Below are 15,304 nucleotides of genomic sequence, written 5' to 3' on the forward strand. Positions count from 1 at the left end.
GGGATTTGAGAGTGTTGGGGCAAGGGGCTGTGGAGTGGTGGGGTACGTGGGGCCCTGCAGCACTCTAGGAGAGCAGCCTCTGAAAGAGGTTGGTGGGGGAGAAGCTGTCTGACCTCTTCTGTCTAACCCAACAGGCTGCAGACCATACTCCATCCCTCCATGTGAGCACCACGTCAATGGGTCTCGACCCTCGTGCACTGGGGAGCAAGGGGACACCCCGAGGTGCGACAGACACTGTGAAGCAGGCTACTCACCTTCATATGAGAGTGACAAACACTTTGGTAAGAGGAAGCCACTTGCCCCAGCCTACCAGTGCACTTCTCTTGCCTTTAGATTCCGAAAGGCCCTCCTGTGCAGGGTCAGAACCATGGCCTTGGCTCGTAGCCTGTCGCCGGGAGTTGTGAGCATTACGTGAACAGTAGTATTCAGGTCCCTAGTGTAGTAAGATGAGGCCCTGAAATATAAACTATTGTGTCAGAGGCCTAGTCTGAGGCCTGAAGCCTGAACCGAAGTACTTCCAGGCACTGCTAAGCCTGGTAGCTACTGACAACACCTAGCATGGCTGATTTCTTTAATGAAAAGTGTGTATGTCGCAACCACTGGCCTTCCTGTGCAGGGGTGGAATGTCCCTCTGGCTACTACAGCACTTGGGTGTCCAGTGTAGTTTGAGCTGTTGCTTTTTAATGTGCTGCAGCAGCTAGAAACAAGGAGAGCCAGCGCCCCATGGGCCAGCAACTAGTGTCCCCAGACCAGCTTGAGACCCTCTGGCTGTGGGTGGATGGGTGACTGCTTAGAACCACAGTAAAAACGTGCCCCTGCTGAGAGAAGAGGAACTGCACGGGAGCCCACTATTGCATCCCTTCACGGGAGAGCCATTCCAAGTGCACGGGCACTGCGCTCTGGAGCTCTGACATCTGCAGGCACCCGACCAAGCCCCAGCAGTGCCCTTGCCGTAGTGCTGTGCAGGCATAGAACTCAGTGTGGAGGGCACTTGGCAGAACTTCCACTGCCTCTGGGGAGGTCTCTGGTCCTGGGATATTCACATTCTCCAGGAGCCCTTGCCTTGAATCCTCCTTTCCCAGCTGGATTTGGTGTTTGTCAGCTGAGGTTAGTCCGTGCCAGAGTGAACTCCATATTGGAAGTTCCCTGAACTCTCCGTGTGTGTCCCTGTACTCGGGCTTAGCCAGATGGTGAAACTGAGGCACATTCTGCTCTCACTTGTGCTGGGCACTCTAGGGTTTGCAGGAGGTTCTGTCTAGCTGCATCCCTGCAGAAAAGCCCAATATCCAGCATCTTAAAGTGTCTGTAAACTGCACTGGCAAATCGATAGCTAGAGTGGCATGATGCTGTATGATGAGCCCTCTCCTGCTGGAGCAGACGGCAGCTTTCCTTTACTATGCAGGAAAGTTAAATCTGTAAGATGGAAGAAACTCATCCCCTGCCACAAGGGTAGTGAAGCGTGGCGCAACCAGTTTGACAGACCATTGTTCTCTTTTTTTTGTTTTGTTTTTTGACTGGGAGCAAAGTCAATTAGTGGTTTCTGATTTCACATCCTCCAGTGCTCAGGAGTACGCTCACCCCTCAACGGCAGGGTCCCGCATGGACCTCAGAGCAGACTGGCTCGCAGTGAAGATACTAGAGGCTAATCCAGGGGTAGTCAACCTATGGCACGTGTGCCGAAGGCAGCACGTGAGCTGATTTTCAGTGGCACTCCCACTGCTCGGGTCCTGGCCACCGATCTGGGGGGCCCTGCATTTTAATTTAATTTTAAATGAAGCTTTTTAAACATTTTAAAAACCTTATTTACTTTACATACAACAATAGTTTAGTTATATAATATAGACTTATAGAAAGAGACCTTCTAAAAACATTAATGTATTACTGGCACACAAAACCTTAAATTAGAGTGAATAAATGAAGACTTGGCACAGCACTTCTGAAAGGTTGCTGACCCCCAGGCTAATCGCTGCAGCTTCCACTGGGTCTGGGTGAGTTGATGTAGGTGCCCACAACTTCTGAGGTATATCTGCTTCTGATCTGCAGGAGCTACGTCTTACAATGTCCCTCCCAGTGAGAAGGAGATAATGGCTGAGATCTACAAGAATGGCCCAGTAGAGGGAGCATTTGCTGTGTACGAGGACTTCCTCATGTACAAGTCTGGTAAGCATTACAACCAGGCCTTGGCGTGTTAGCTGAGCAAATGCTTCACAGACAGAGGGGGTGAGTGTTGCTGGGTGAAGTTCTCTGGGTTGCATTAGGAAGAATATCAGACTGATCACAGGCACCCTCTCTTGGCCTTTAAAATAAACATGCTGGGCAAGTGTGACACTTCACACAGGGTAAGGCACATACTGTTATCTTTGAGTGCATGCCTGGCCCTCCTCATTGCAGTTTATCACGTATTTGGGGAAACTGAGGCAGAGGTTTAGCCAAATTTTAAAGGGCAGCCTTTGATTTTTTTGAGTGCCTAACGTGAGAACTTGGACACAGCTTCCAGAGGCTTTCAGCCATAGCCTCTGCTGATCCCTGTGGGAGTCATGGATGCTTGACACCTCTGAAAACCAGGCCCAAGTCAGGCACCCAAACAGGTCAGTATCTTCAAGTGGCCAAGTGCCTTGCCTAAGGGCACCCCAGGGAGTTAGTGCCCAAAGTGGGCATTGAGATCATGACTCCCAGTTCACCAAGACTGCTCCCTCTTTAGACTAATTCTTCCCCACTCACGCACTCCTCTCCCTCAGCCGTCTTCGAACATGGATTGAGTGTTTGTTGCTGCGTCCTTTTGAGACTTGGCTGTGCAGTGTGTGAGGAACGCACACAGCCCCAAGGCCTTTCTGGAGTTTGGCAATACTAGGAAAGTCACCTCTGGTTTTGTATTGAGAGAACTTTTTCGTAACTTCAGATGTGTGTTTGAATGAAAATTTCCTTGCCCAAAAATGTGTTTTTGTTGGTTTAAAAAAAAAACCCAAAAAACTTCACCCTTCATTTGTGCTTTCTTCATCTCTTGGTGCTCTGATACCATAAGAACTTGAAATAAACTAATGAAATGACATCAATTCTAAGTCCCCACCCCCAAGTGGAGTCCACAGTAGGAAAACTAGGGCCCTTGACTAGGATCTTGTTTCATATCACCCCCTGCAGGTGTTTATCAGCACGTCTCCGGAGGAGAGGTTGGTGGCCATGCTATCAGAATCCTTGGCTGGGGTGTAGAAAATGGCACCCCCTACTGGCTGGCTGCAAACTCCTGGAACACTGACTGGGGTGACAATGGTAAGCAGCCAGGATGTACTTTGGAGCAGACGAGAATGGTGGATTTGTTTTCTCTTTCTAGAGGGTTAATCTGCCTATCTTTTTAAACTTTAGTATAACTGGAGCGCTCATAGGAAGCAGGAGTTTAAAGACCTTCTCTTCCTTCTAGCAGGCTGGCTAGGAATAGCCAGATTCTGTTTGTTTAGCAGGAAAGTACTGACCTAGCTGGCAGAGCCTGGAGCTAAACCCTGCACAGTCCATGAGCTTGTGCAGTGGGCATTTCATGCAGTGCTGCTGATCTGGTTGTATGACCCTGTAGGACATGGGTGATTGGGTGTCTCCAGCAGGGCTCTCCAGATACTGACTGATCCTGCCTGCGTAAGCTTTTCTATGGCTTTCCTCACCCTGGTGCTCAGAGCATCTCCCATCTGTCCTCACAACACCCCTTTGAAACAGGGAAGCCTCCTCCTCCACTGAGGGGGAACTGAGACAGGGACTTACTCAAGGTCAGCTAGGAAGTCCCTCCCAGTGGCATTTTGGACCCATGGGAAGTCTCTTGGGTTTGGGTTTTGGTAAGCCTTCCCTGCCCCATGGCTTCAGACCAGGGGGCGAGATGAGATGGAAGTAGCTGATCAATAGCCTTCATGCCCTTAATTGTGTGACTGACTGACAACAGAGAGGAGAAACAGTGGCTGAAGCAACTCTGCTGGGGAAGGGGAGGGTGGTGTAGTGGGTAGTTCACTGGGCAGGGGGTTCATAGGTTCAGTTCTGGGCTTGGTCAGACTCCCTGTGTGATCCTGGGCCAAGTCGTTCTCTACCCTGTGCCTTAGTTCCCTCTGTCAGAGCTCCCTCCAGGGGTGGGAAGGGGCTAAATCCAACGGCTGAGGCACTCTATGGCCCTCATAAGCATAATAAAAGGATCTCACCTGGCCTGACATGGGGGGCTGACCTGTGAGCAACAGGGAGCCTTAGCAGAAGTGCAGGAATTGAGCATACATCCTCTAACAAGTCGAGAAGAGTGCCTGGAGCTCTGATGCCTAGAAGGAACTCAAGCCATCACGCCACAGGGAGTGTTTGATGCCAGTCTGGAGAGTAAGAATGCCCTAGGTTGACTTTTTTTTTTTTCTCTCTCATGTGGGATTAGTGACTCTCTCTTTAAAACCTCTCCAGGTTTCTTTAAAATCCTCCGAGGGCAGGACCACTGCGGAATCGAATCAGAGATAGTGGCTGGCATCCCCAAAACAGAATTGTACTGGAAGAGGATCTAACCCCCTGGCTTGGGTGCAACTGAAGACATTAAACTACAGATAATCATGCCTCTGATTCTTATATCCAGGAGCAGGCTGGGCACAGAGCCTGCACTCTTGAGACTATGGTTGAAGCTACTTATTAAAACCTTTTTATCTTGTTTAGTTGTGTGGTGGGGATGAAGGAGGTGGTTTCTGTATCCATGCGCTAGCTGCCTTTTCTACTGGAGCTCTCTGCTCCCAATCCCAGTTTGTGTGGCTTTGCTACACACAAGCATTCCCTTCTCAAAGGACTGAGCTAGAAGTGACAGCTCATCACTCACCACAATATTGGGATGACTGAGAAACTCTGGTTTTTACCAGCCTTGTTCAGTGAACCCTCTTGTCCGAGCTTGGGTGAAGCAGTCACTTCATTTTGGAAACACACCAGGATAGGCCAAAGTACCTGCATGGTCTGGGAGGCAGGACTGGATGACCTAGGGGGTCTCTTCCATCTCTGAGACGATGCATGCTGCTGCAGCTGCAGCCTTGCTGGCTGCTGTCCCCAAGTTTGACTTCCGCACTGCTGTGTGCCCAGAGACCTAGCTGCTCAGAAGTGGGTATGTGCTAACCCTTGTCTATGTTGTAAACATTGCACATGCACTTCTGAAAACATATGCCTAGGTTTATTTGCTAACCTTGTTTCCTGAGTGGGGGGAGCCTATTAATGACACAATACTGACAGGCTGGCTCTGGATGGAGTAGAATAAGGCTCTCCTACAACTAAGCTGTTCATAAATATCTTCCTCTGCTTAGTTTGTTTTTTTTTTTTTTTTTAAACAAACCATTTGGCTCCTCAACCAGTTATTACAGGTCTGGTGGGTGATGTGATCAACTAGCCTGTTTACACTGGCACATGGATGCTAAGAACATCTAACTGAACTAAAGCAACTGTGGTGTTCAAATGAAGGTCAAGGTGGGGCTTGTGGATAAAACTAATTGGGCAGGGTTGCTGCCTCTCTTCTTCTGGCAGATGCTTATCTCAGTGTGGTTCAGCAGATTGGTTGAAAGCAGCCTTTGGGCAGTAGGCTGACTCTGCAATGGCAATTCTGTCTTATGGTGCTTTAATAACTGCGAATTTGAATTCAGGCTGGGTAGGAGAAGAGGGTTCTGTATGATTCTAAAGGCTTGTCTGTATGGTAGGGGAATGCACACTCCAGGGGTGAGGCTTCTAAAGTGCACTAACCTAGAAATGGAACTAGGTTAAGGTTGAGCATGCACCAGCAGGGTCTACCTGGACAAATCAATGCATGTTAGAATGCTTTAAGAGTCACCTGCCTGTGGTGCTAATGGCCTGTGTAGTCAAGCCATAACTTCAACTCACTTCACACACTTGCAGCTTGTGTGACTAGTAATCTAGCTAACATTTTTAGCTGAGGAGGGGGAAGGGGCTGGAATTGGATGGAGGAAGAATGGTGTGTGCATGGGAGGTGGTGGCACTAATTTAGTTAACTGCTGCTAGTGTAACAAGGTGGAAGAGCCTGGTGGTGGTTAAAGCAGAGGGCAGGTTTTGCTTACTGGAGAGATTCCCTGCTCCTGCAGTGAGTAACACCTGGGGAGTAGACTTGCATTTTGTGTTTAACGATGGACTCTAACTTCTGTTGTAATCACTTATCCACTAGTAACATGGCTTCAGTGTAGCTGAATGGAACAATTGTGCCAATAAAAAATTTCTCCAACCTCTTGTACTGTGTCCTTGGAGGCAGTAACAAGAGTGAATTCACAATGGGCCTCCCAGGTTAGGCTGAAGTGGAGCATAGGCAAAAAGATGTGATTTCATCTCTGCAGGTAGGTGATGCCTCTCACAAGGGTGTTCTCCTACCCTGTGCAAGCTGTAAGGTCCCTATTACTATACTGAGCACCTCCCACCTTCAGTGTTTGTCCTCACAGCCCCCCTCTGCTTTAGGGAGTGCTACTCTTTCCCCAATGGGGAGTGGGGGCCCACAGACTAACCAAGGGGATTTAGACTGCACTACCTCACTCCTACCTAGATCCCCCTCCAGTGCATGGTCAGAGTTTAAGCCAATTGGGTTTATCCAAGCCCCTGTGCTGAGCTGGCAGTAGGGACTGAGGGAGGTTTGGGCATACCCCCCAGCAGGAATTCAGGCGCTGTGGAGGTTAGGCACCAGCTGATTAGGTGGTCAAACCCTCCAATGTTGGCTTTAGGTGCCTACAGTAACAATTGTCCAAGAGCCTGTAGTGCAGCATGAAACTGAAATGAGATGTACAATGCCAGGCTGCTACTCTAAGCAGGGCCTCATCCTTCCCTACCTCAAACTCTTCTGGCATGAGACCTCCTTCAGCAACTGGCACTAACCCCCCTTTAACAGCTCTGGCTCCACCTCTTTTACATGCTTGGCCTGGAGCAGTGATTTGACAGCTCAGGATTGAAGCAAGCAGTGCCTCTCAGTGCATAACTTGTTCTTCACTAGTCCAGCAGCTGCCTCAGAGTTTTAACAAGCACAGGGAATAAACAGCCTCAGCTGTTAACTGATTGAGAAGCTAAGGCCTTGGCTACACTGGCACAGCCCTGCAACTGTCTTGCTCAGGGGTGTGAAAAACAGCGAGTTTCAGCACCGTAAAGCACCAGTGTAAACAGTGCGCCAGGCCTGTAAGCTAATCCCCTCAGGGAGGTGGAGTACCTACAGCTCTGGGAGAGCTCTCCACCTGTGCTGGTGCCTTGACAACGCTAACACTTCAAAGCACTCCTGCAGCAGCGCTTTGGAGCTTCTAGTGAAGGGACCACAGATTGAAGCTGAATGTACAATACAGGCCATAAAACTGCCACATACTTCCTGCTTGAATTAGAAAAACCATCCACTTGTTGATGTAAAAGTTGCCAGCACTAGAGAATCCATCACACCCTGAAGTAAGCTGTTGCAATGATTAATTACTCACTGTTAAACTCAGACCAAACCTACGGTATAGTTTTATCTAGCTTCAGTTCCAGCCATTACATCGTGTTCCACCTTTGTCTGCTAGACTGAAGAGTTATTACATATGTTCCCCATACACCTACTGATTAAGTTACAGAATGTTAAGCAGTGACTCAAATAGCTTGAGATCCCAGAGTCTACCACTGTCAGGCGTCTCTAATTTGTGCTGCTTCTGCTTTCTAAGTGTAGAAGTATTCCTACAGGAAGACTGAGATGTGCAAAGCTTTCCCAGGTAGAGCAACTTCTTACCACCTGTCAACTAAGATTTCACTACACAGTGTCATTAGCCAGCTGAATAATGGAAGCTGACAACTTCTTGGTAAAGAAATTTATTGTTGAGAAGGGAAGCTGAGAACTTAAGCCCAGACCTCTCAGCATAAAGAGCAAACACAACAATATTCACATCAACGTTGAATTAAGCTAAGTATGTACACAGATCACCATGGAGTAGAGCTCGCCCTGTAATAGCATTGTAGTGCTGTACTGGTCTAACACCGAACGACGAGACAGTTCCTGGTAGAGATCCCAACTCCTAAACTTCACTTACCTTTCCCACAATGGGTGCACATCTACCACTCCAGCTGCTTCTGCTGTTTAAAAGCAGCCACGTCAAGCTTGCTTTGGGGAACAAGGTTTAACGGGGGGAGAGTTGCTTCCCAGAACAGCACTGATAATAGCCCCTCAGCCCCCTCCTCCAGGGCCGTACTCCACTAGATGTTAATGAAAAGCAGGGGAGTCACTCATGGCACACTAGTCCACAATGTAACAGTAGGTGGAGTGAGTCAGAGCTACAGCAAGTGTCTATCCTCCTTAAAAACACACTTACTTCTATTCAAAGACACTGCTTTAAAACTTGAGCTGTGCTAGCTAAAAGACGAATGGGGGGAGGGTTAATATTGAGGACACCCGTCCTCTCTGAACACAGCCAACCCACCTGCTTTTAAACAGACTTCCTGATGCCAGCCCTACTACTACTACAGTCATCACAGGAAGAGCCTTTTAAAGTTTGTTTCAAAGCTGGTTGGAGAATTTTCTTGAGTCCAGAGAGACAAGTGTGTGTTTCCTTCATGAAAGTCCTTCAGGACAGATTTGTGAAGCCTGCCACCTGCTGAAATTGGCCAGACAAGGCTAAGTTCAGAGCTGCTGTAAGTGGAACTCCGCCAGTGCAGCTGAAAGCAGCCCATAAGTCTCAGTCTGAAGAATTTCCATTCTTGTCTCCAGCAGAGGCACTTTGAGTTTTACAGGAGCTGGAAGCAATCAATAACATGGACAGGTAACAATATTCACTGTAGACTACTTCATCTGAACAGCCAGTGTCCCGAAGGACACAGCCACAAGGGGTCAAAACCAACATTGTGTGTATCTTCATTGCTGACAGTCCTGCAGGCTGGATCTGCGCTCCCCAGACGGCATAGGTGAAAGGAACGCTGCTTTAGCCACAGAAAACTGGCATGTGAGGAGAGTCATGTTTCTAAAGGAAGTCTGAATGCACAGGGAGCAGGTATGCAATCACCGTCCTTCCAGAGCCAATTAGTTGCCACTCCAACGAGGATATCTATATGCCTCTAAGCCATACCGTCAGCCTGGGTGGGGGCACAAATACAGGAGAGGGACCAGGGGGAGAAAGATTCCAACATTCCACTTGTTCTCTCCAACCTCGGGAAGGTTTGCTGACTCCAGACCTGCCTCCTTGGCTCCCGTCACTAGCAGTACAGCTGTATCCTACCAGACTTAGCAGTCATTCCCCACCTGTGAGCCATCCAGCCTGCCCCCACACATTCCCCACCTTAACTTTTGCTGAGAAATAAGCTTTGCATGTACTGCCACCTACTCAGCTTTCAGAAGACGGAGCACACGTCTTTCAGTCTCTGAGCTCTTTAAAAACTGTACAAAACGATCTCACAGGAAAGCTACATCCAAGTTATCACAATAGCTCTAATATTTAAGGCTAGTATCTCTTCACAATTCTTTAGCACAAGGATGGGGAGGCCCAGAACTTACGCACTCATCTCTACTGTAAGATCCCCAGATATTTAGAGAAAGGGTCAGAAAACAGCCAGACATTGCCCTGGTGAATCGAAGGAATGGTGGCTTCCAAGATGGCTGACTTGCTGGAAACATTCAGTCGCTGAGCAATGAGAGTACGGAGTTCAGAACACACACAGGCCAGATGAGAGAATGCAAAGGCTCATGTCATGCAACTTTTTACAGGAGGGAAGTGTCAAAATCACAAGTGACAGGCAATTTAAAAATTTGCTGGCCAGAATTCAGGTAAAAAAGTCTCCCACAAAGAGGAAAAGTGAGTCTCAACCAGTCTTACTTGTAACCTGTTCATCCGAACAGCGAATGCAGCCAAATCCAGCTGCTAGGTAGTGACTGAAGCACACAATACTGCGAGCCAACCGACACCTTCAGATTTGCCATTCCATTCACAGCTTTAAGGGCCCACACCAGTCTGGCATCCCGCAGGGCAGCAGATCCAACAGGGAAGAGAGAAGAACCTGTCCGAACTTTATCCATCCACTGACCTTCACTCTCCCCATCAACCCTCAGTTCTCGCGGGCCTGTACATACTCCTCTGATGCCTTCGACATCGCACTCAGATACTGCCAGCTCAGTGCTGCCAGAAGCATGGCACACGAGAGGTAGATAGGGGAGTAATGGTTACGGGAGACCTCGACACCATTGGGCAAACTCATTGTCCGGATTGAGACGATGATCTGCTGGGTCTTGTTAGATGAAGGGTCTGTGCTTGGGACCTTCCGATAGATCTGGAGAGAGAAAAACCCATACAAGGTTAGGGAGTAACCCTAAAAACCACACCCCACAATTCCTATGACAATATATGGCTTCTGTGGAGGAGGTGCTATGCATATTCCAACAAGGCAACACTTGTTACCAGCAATCCAGCCAGTTTTTAAACCAAGGGGGGATCAGAACCATGCTAACTTCCTTCTAGGCAGGGAAACTCGCCAAGAGGGAATATTTTACCTGAGCACTGTGCTAACTGAACTAAGTTTAGAGGATACGCCCCCAGGGGTCAGTCTGCAAAGGAGTTCAAGCCACATTAGCCAGAACTTGGTTTAATGTTTATTAATCCTGCTGATTCTCTGTTAGGGCACCTACAGCCCTATACAGGAGTCTATTACATAAATAGGGCCCTACCAATTTGACATGAAAAACGTGTCATGGACTGTGAAATAAGCCTTTCCCCATGAAATCAGATCTCCCTGAAATCTGCTAGTCCAGCCAAGCTGGGGAGGACAGAACTAGTCCTTCCCCAGCACGGCCATTATCGGGGAGAGGAGGAGATGATCAGACCCACCTCCACAGACAGCACAGACGTGAGGGTAATACACCCTCACATCTGCACGGCAACAGCCCCAGAGCTAGGGTCTGGGCTTCCACCCCCCACAGCTCCTGCTGGGGACTGGGATGCTCAGGGTCAGGGCTTCCCACCCCCTGCGACTCTTGCTGCGGCTCCAGGCACCTGGTCTTGGGGCTTCTGTCCCCCACAGCTTGTGCCCAGGCTCTGGGCTTCTGTCCTCCTCACAGCTCCAGCTGGAGCTTGAGGTGCCTGGGCTCAGGGCTTCCCTGTCCCCACGGCTCCTGCTTGGGTTCAGGACACCAAGGCTTGGGGCTTCAGTCCCCATGATTCCTGCTGGTACTCAGGGCTTCAACCAACCCCTGTGGCTCCTGACAGGGTTTGGGGCATCCATTTTTCAAACGGCACTGGCCCCTGGCCCATAGGCCCGTGCATTAATCTAGCACTGGCCATGACTAGCACCTCGGAGCTCCCGGCTGGGGCGCTCCCAGGAGCGTGGGGGAGATCGGACCCACCCCGGGAGCCCATTCCAGCAGCAGGAAGCTCCACAGTTGCTGCCTTCAGAGCCCAGCTCTGAAGGCAGCACAGAAGTGAGGGTGGCAATTGTGTAAACCCCCCCCACTCACCATGATCGATTTCTGAGTCAGGACCCACACAGTTACAACACTGTGATATTTCAGATGTAAACATCTGAAATCATGAAACTGACCAATTTAAAACCCTCTGGCCATGAAATTGGTAAGGACCTATATATAAATCTAAGTAAACAAACATTAAAATGGTTTTTGCTTTGAAACCCTTGCTAGCTGCTCCAAATCCCAATGAAGATAGGACCTAGACATGTTGTCATAAGACATGTTATTCCTATGGTTAGGTCAGGTTAGGCCAGAGCTACAAGGAATCTGTACAGCCACTAGGAGCTGTCTGACTCAAGGATTTGGAAAAGTATTTGCAGCTTGCTAGCAAGGTCTATTAGACAAGTAACTCTGATTGACAGAACCAAGGTACTTCCTGGCATGGACTGACCATACTGTTCTCAGACTCTTCAGACAAGATCCTATCCACACAATGCAGGCAAAATAGGACACAATGTTGTCAGCAGCAGCCACAGACACAACCATAGCTGGCCCTGCCTGGGGGGATGTGACGCCACCCTAAGCAGCTTCTTCCAAGAATCAACATTGTTTAAGCAGAATTCTCGGTTTCAGCCTTCGTATGGAGGATGACAAAGGGTGAAATCTGGGCCCTCGGAAAGCAGAGAGTTTTGCTCTGGACTATAACTGAGGCAGGATTCTCCCAAAGTCCGCAAACGTAAATACTAACAAAGGGATTGTTTAAAGAGAGATTCCCCAGCAGAGAAGGGGCTATTAAATAACTCAGCTGATTGTGTCAGGCTTGTACCAGCCCTTAGTACACTTCCCTTTCCACCCAGCAGGGGAAAGCCCCAGAAGGCTTTACTGCGGCCTATTCGCTATTGAACTGAACAACAACAGGTAACTCCAGGCACCGGAAAAGGCTGCTTGGTTTGTACAACAGACACTTTGGTTTTTCAGTCTAAACAAGTATGTGAGGACCCCAGGGCCATGGCATACAGCGTTTGTGATCGGTTCATTCAGACACTGCACAGCCACATCAATGGCTTGGCGAGACTGGGGACCTAATCTATTTTTGTAACCCACCCCTCCTCTACCTTTCCATTTCACCATCTTCTGCCTACTCATCTTGGTTAGGACATGTCTAACTTCAGACAGAGACAATCAGGTCAGCTGTCCATGGTAATGCAGCTCTCATTGATTCCAACGGGAGTACTGCAATAAGTGCAGTGGTACCTATATTAGGAATGCACCACCCTGAAAAGACTGTTTTAAAAACAGATCCATCAGATCACTAACATTTGTCACACAGACAGGGCAACTGACAGCCACAGCAATTAAAGCTCTTTATTTTCTAGGATGCACTGGAAATATATGAACCTACCAGACTGGCATAAAGAAAATGAGAAATCCCCCGTTATATTTGCTCAGTAGGATACTGTGCAACATCCATACAAACCAGTACGTGGGGTTAAACACCCATACATGTTACACAATTCCATATAAAATCTGAAAATTATGAGTGAGGGCAGAGGTTAATACTGGCAGTTAGTCATCTCAACAGTAGTTTTCACTTCCGCAAAAAACGATAATTCTATTCTGAATTTATTATAAAAGCCACTCTTCTGTTTTCAGGGAAGTGCTAACACTTCTGGAGAATACACTTTCGACTATAAAGATTTACAGCACCAGAGAGGGGGCGGGGAGCTATGTTCCAGACTTTACTATTTCAAGCTTTTTCATGCTAATGTCCTTGTTCCTAGATAATCTTCAACGGTTTTAGCTAAAGCAAAATGGCAGTTGCTAAACTGCTGGATATAGTGGAAACCCCAGTTTAACCCTAACAGCAGAACACTGAGGATTAAAGAGGGAACAGCTATATTTGAATATGAGTCTTTCAAAGCAGATCACCAAACCTACCTCTTCCACATACTGGTACATTATAGCCTTGACTGCTTGTATGTTTGTGGCGTCCATCATTAAAGTGACAGCCTGTCCTTTCCGAATCTTCACTAGACCTCTAAACACCTGTTTGTTATTGTAACAGGCCGCCAGAGTGGCGATGGCCATCACCTAGGGAGAAATGACAAGCAGCACTGAACAGCATATATATCCAAGAGTGGAGTCATTCCTCGGGGGAAAGATCCACTCTCTCAAAATGAGGCAAAGACTCAAAATGCTTGGCAATCTCCAGGCTGAATTTATTTAATATCGGAGAGAAAAAAAGAGGATTAGTATTAAATACTGTGTACAGAACTGAGAAGACATCCAGCCCCAAAGGGGGTGAAGGTGGGAGGGGGGAAAAGACAATGAAAATACCTGGTTCAAACATCTGGAAACATTAACCTACCTGCGGAATAGCGCAGAAGTTGAAGACACTTTGGTTTTTCAGTCTAGATAAGTAGGTGAGGACATCGGGGATGTGGTGCAATGCATTTGTGATCAGTTCATTCATACACTGGACGGCCACATCAATGTTCTCTGGCTTGGCGAGATCTGACAGCTTCTTGGCATACCTGCTCCAAACCTGGGAACGCCAACAGGACATAGAAACACCACTCAGCCATTAGCACTTTTCAGACAGACATTCATATTCATAAGAGGGCCTGTATCAAACTGTCAAATACAAAGATCTTATTTTACTGCACCTAATTATTGTAATCAGACTTCGTTACAGTCAGAAGCAAGATCCTTAACACACAGTTCACTCTGACCTACCATTCCATTCAGTCCCATTCCCTTTCGACGAGGCACACTGGGAAAGAGAAAAATTGGACCCAGCTGGTAGCTCTGAAGTTAAGCATCCATGCCTCTGATTCAGAAAGGCACTTACACACACTTTAAAGCACAAGTAACTGCACTGACCTCGGTGGGCCTACTCACATGCTTAGAGTTACATGTGTGTGTAAATGCTCTTCTGGATTGGGGTTGGTGCAGCAGACTCCCCATGTTATGAAGATGGTCTCCCAATCTGAGTTTGGCCAACTCCTCTTAGATTACAGGAACCCTGTCCCATCCTGCAAACAGGGCTGGTGCATGGAGCAGAGTGACGGCATTCAAGATTGTCTGGAGAAACCTCCGCTGCCACAGACACTCTGATGAACAGATTTTATCCATGGGACAGGCATGCTGACAATTGACCTTCTGGCTATACCACTGTGAGATCTGACAGAAGAGTTTTGCCTAACTCCCTAAAGATTTGTGCAACTTCATTTGAAAAAAAAACTAGAAACCTTCTATATCCGAATAAGAACCAAAAGATAAATTCTGTGAAATAAATCTCCTAACAAGTAGTCCTGCATAACTCTGTATCAAAGCAGTAACAGTATCTCCAGAGCTCATCAGAAAGGAATAGGAGTCTGCATCACTGCTCTAATACTTCCCTAATAAACCATATTAGGCAGAAGTTGTCATCTGAAAAGTGCTGGTTTCCCTTACCTCTCGGGGCCAGAATTCTCTTCCCTCCAGTTGGTCCTCCAGATAATCACGAATGATGTTGGTTTTCTGAAGAAAGAGGCCCATGGAATTGGCAAGCTCTGTGTCCTGTCCTACGATAAGGTCTTCTAGCTCTGATGCAGAGAACAGACGGGAAAGGCCAATCCCCACCAGCCCAGCAACATAGTGACAATACTGCAAGGTTTGGAAAGAACAAAATGAGTTGCGAAATGTCTCTCTCCTAGTCCATGTGGCTACATCCAAATTACTCCCCTAGGTTATTTAAGGTTGTTGGTGTCTTCCAGGGGACATTTCCCAAGATAGCTCCCATGCAGTTCAACTTGCTGCATATCAAGCCCATTTTGATGAAAGTGTCAGTGATATTTGAGTCTGGGCTTGGAATACAGAGCGACACTGAGCGAGGGCTCTCTGGCATGTGTCTTCATGCCAGTTCTCAACAGCCAACATCCGCATACCAAGAAT

General features: G+C 47.9%; 2 protein-coding genes across 4 annotated transcripts in view; one reads left to right on the forward strand and one right to left on the reverse strand.

The window, feature by feature from the left end:
• CTSB (cathepsin B) overlaps nucleotides 1–6,211 on the forward strand; it is a 30,873-nt gene extending 24,662 nt beyond the window's left edge. Inside the window, exons 7-10 of the mRNA XM_050948916.1 lie at nucleotides 135–281; nucleotides 2,044–2,160; nucleotides 3,139–3,267; nucleotides 4,417–6,211. Of these exons, the coding sequence (XP_050804873.1) occupies nucleotides 135–281; nucleotides 2,044–2,160; nucleotides 3,139–3,267; nucleotides 4,417–4,514 (491 nt within the window). The 3' untranslated portion in view covers nucleotides 4,515–6,211. The remainder of the gene's footprint in view (nucleotides 1–134; nucleotides 282–2,043; nucleotides 2,161–3,138; nucleotides 3,268–4,416) is intronic.
• The window catches only part of LOC127048835 (squalene synthase-like), a 235,290-nt gene that overhangs the window by 201,721 nt on the left and 18,265 nt on the right, over nucleotides 1–15,304 (reverse strand). For 2 of the 3 annotated variants that reach the window (XM_050948865.1, XM_050948864.1), the window contains 4 exons: nucleotides 14,825–15,016; nucleotides 13,737–13,913; nucleotides 13,307–13,459; nucleotides 7,782–10,239 (listed from right to left, as the gene is read on the reverse strand). In XM_050948865.1, coding sequence (XP_050804822.1) covers nucleotides 10,018–10,239; nucleotides 13,307–13,459; nucleotides 13,737–13,913; nucleotides 14,825–15,016 — 744 coding nt within the window. In that variant the 3' untranslated portion in view covers nucleotides 7,782–10,017. Of the gene's footprint in view, nucleotides 1–7,781; nucleotides 10,240–13,306; nucleotides 13,460–13,736; nucleotides 13,914–14,824; nucleotides 15,017–15,304 lie in introns of those variants that run through there. The other variant, XR_007773780.1, reaches the window with a different exon arrangement.

The sequence above is a fragment of the Gopherus flavomarginatus genome, chromosome 4 (genome assembly GCF_025201925.1).
Source record: "Gopherus flavomarginatus isolate rGopFla2 chromosome 4, rGopFla2.mat.asm, whole genome shotgun sequence".
In the NCBI taxonomy this organism is placed as follows: domain Eukaryota; kingdom Metazoa; phylum Chordata; order Testudines; family Testudinidae; genus Gopherus; species Gopherus flavomarginatus.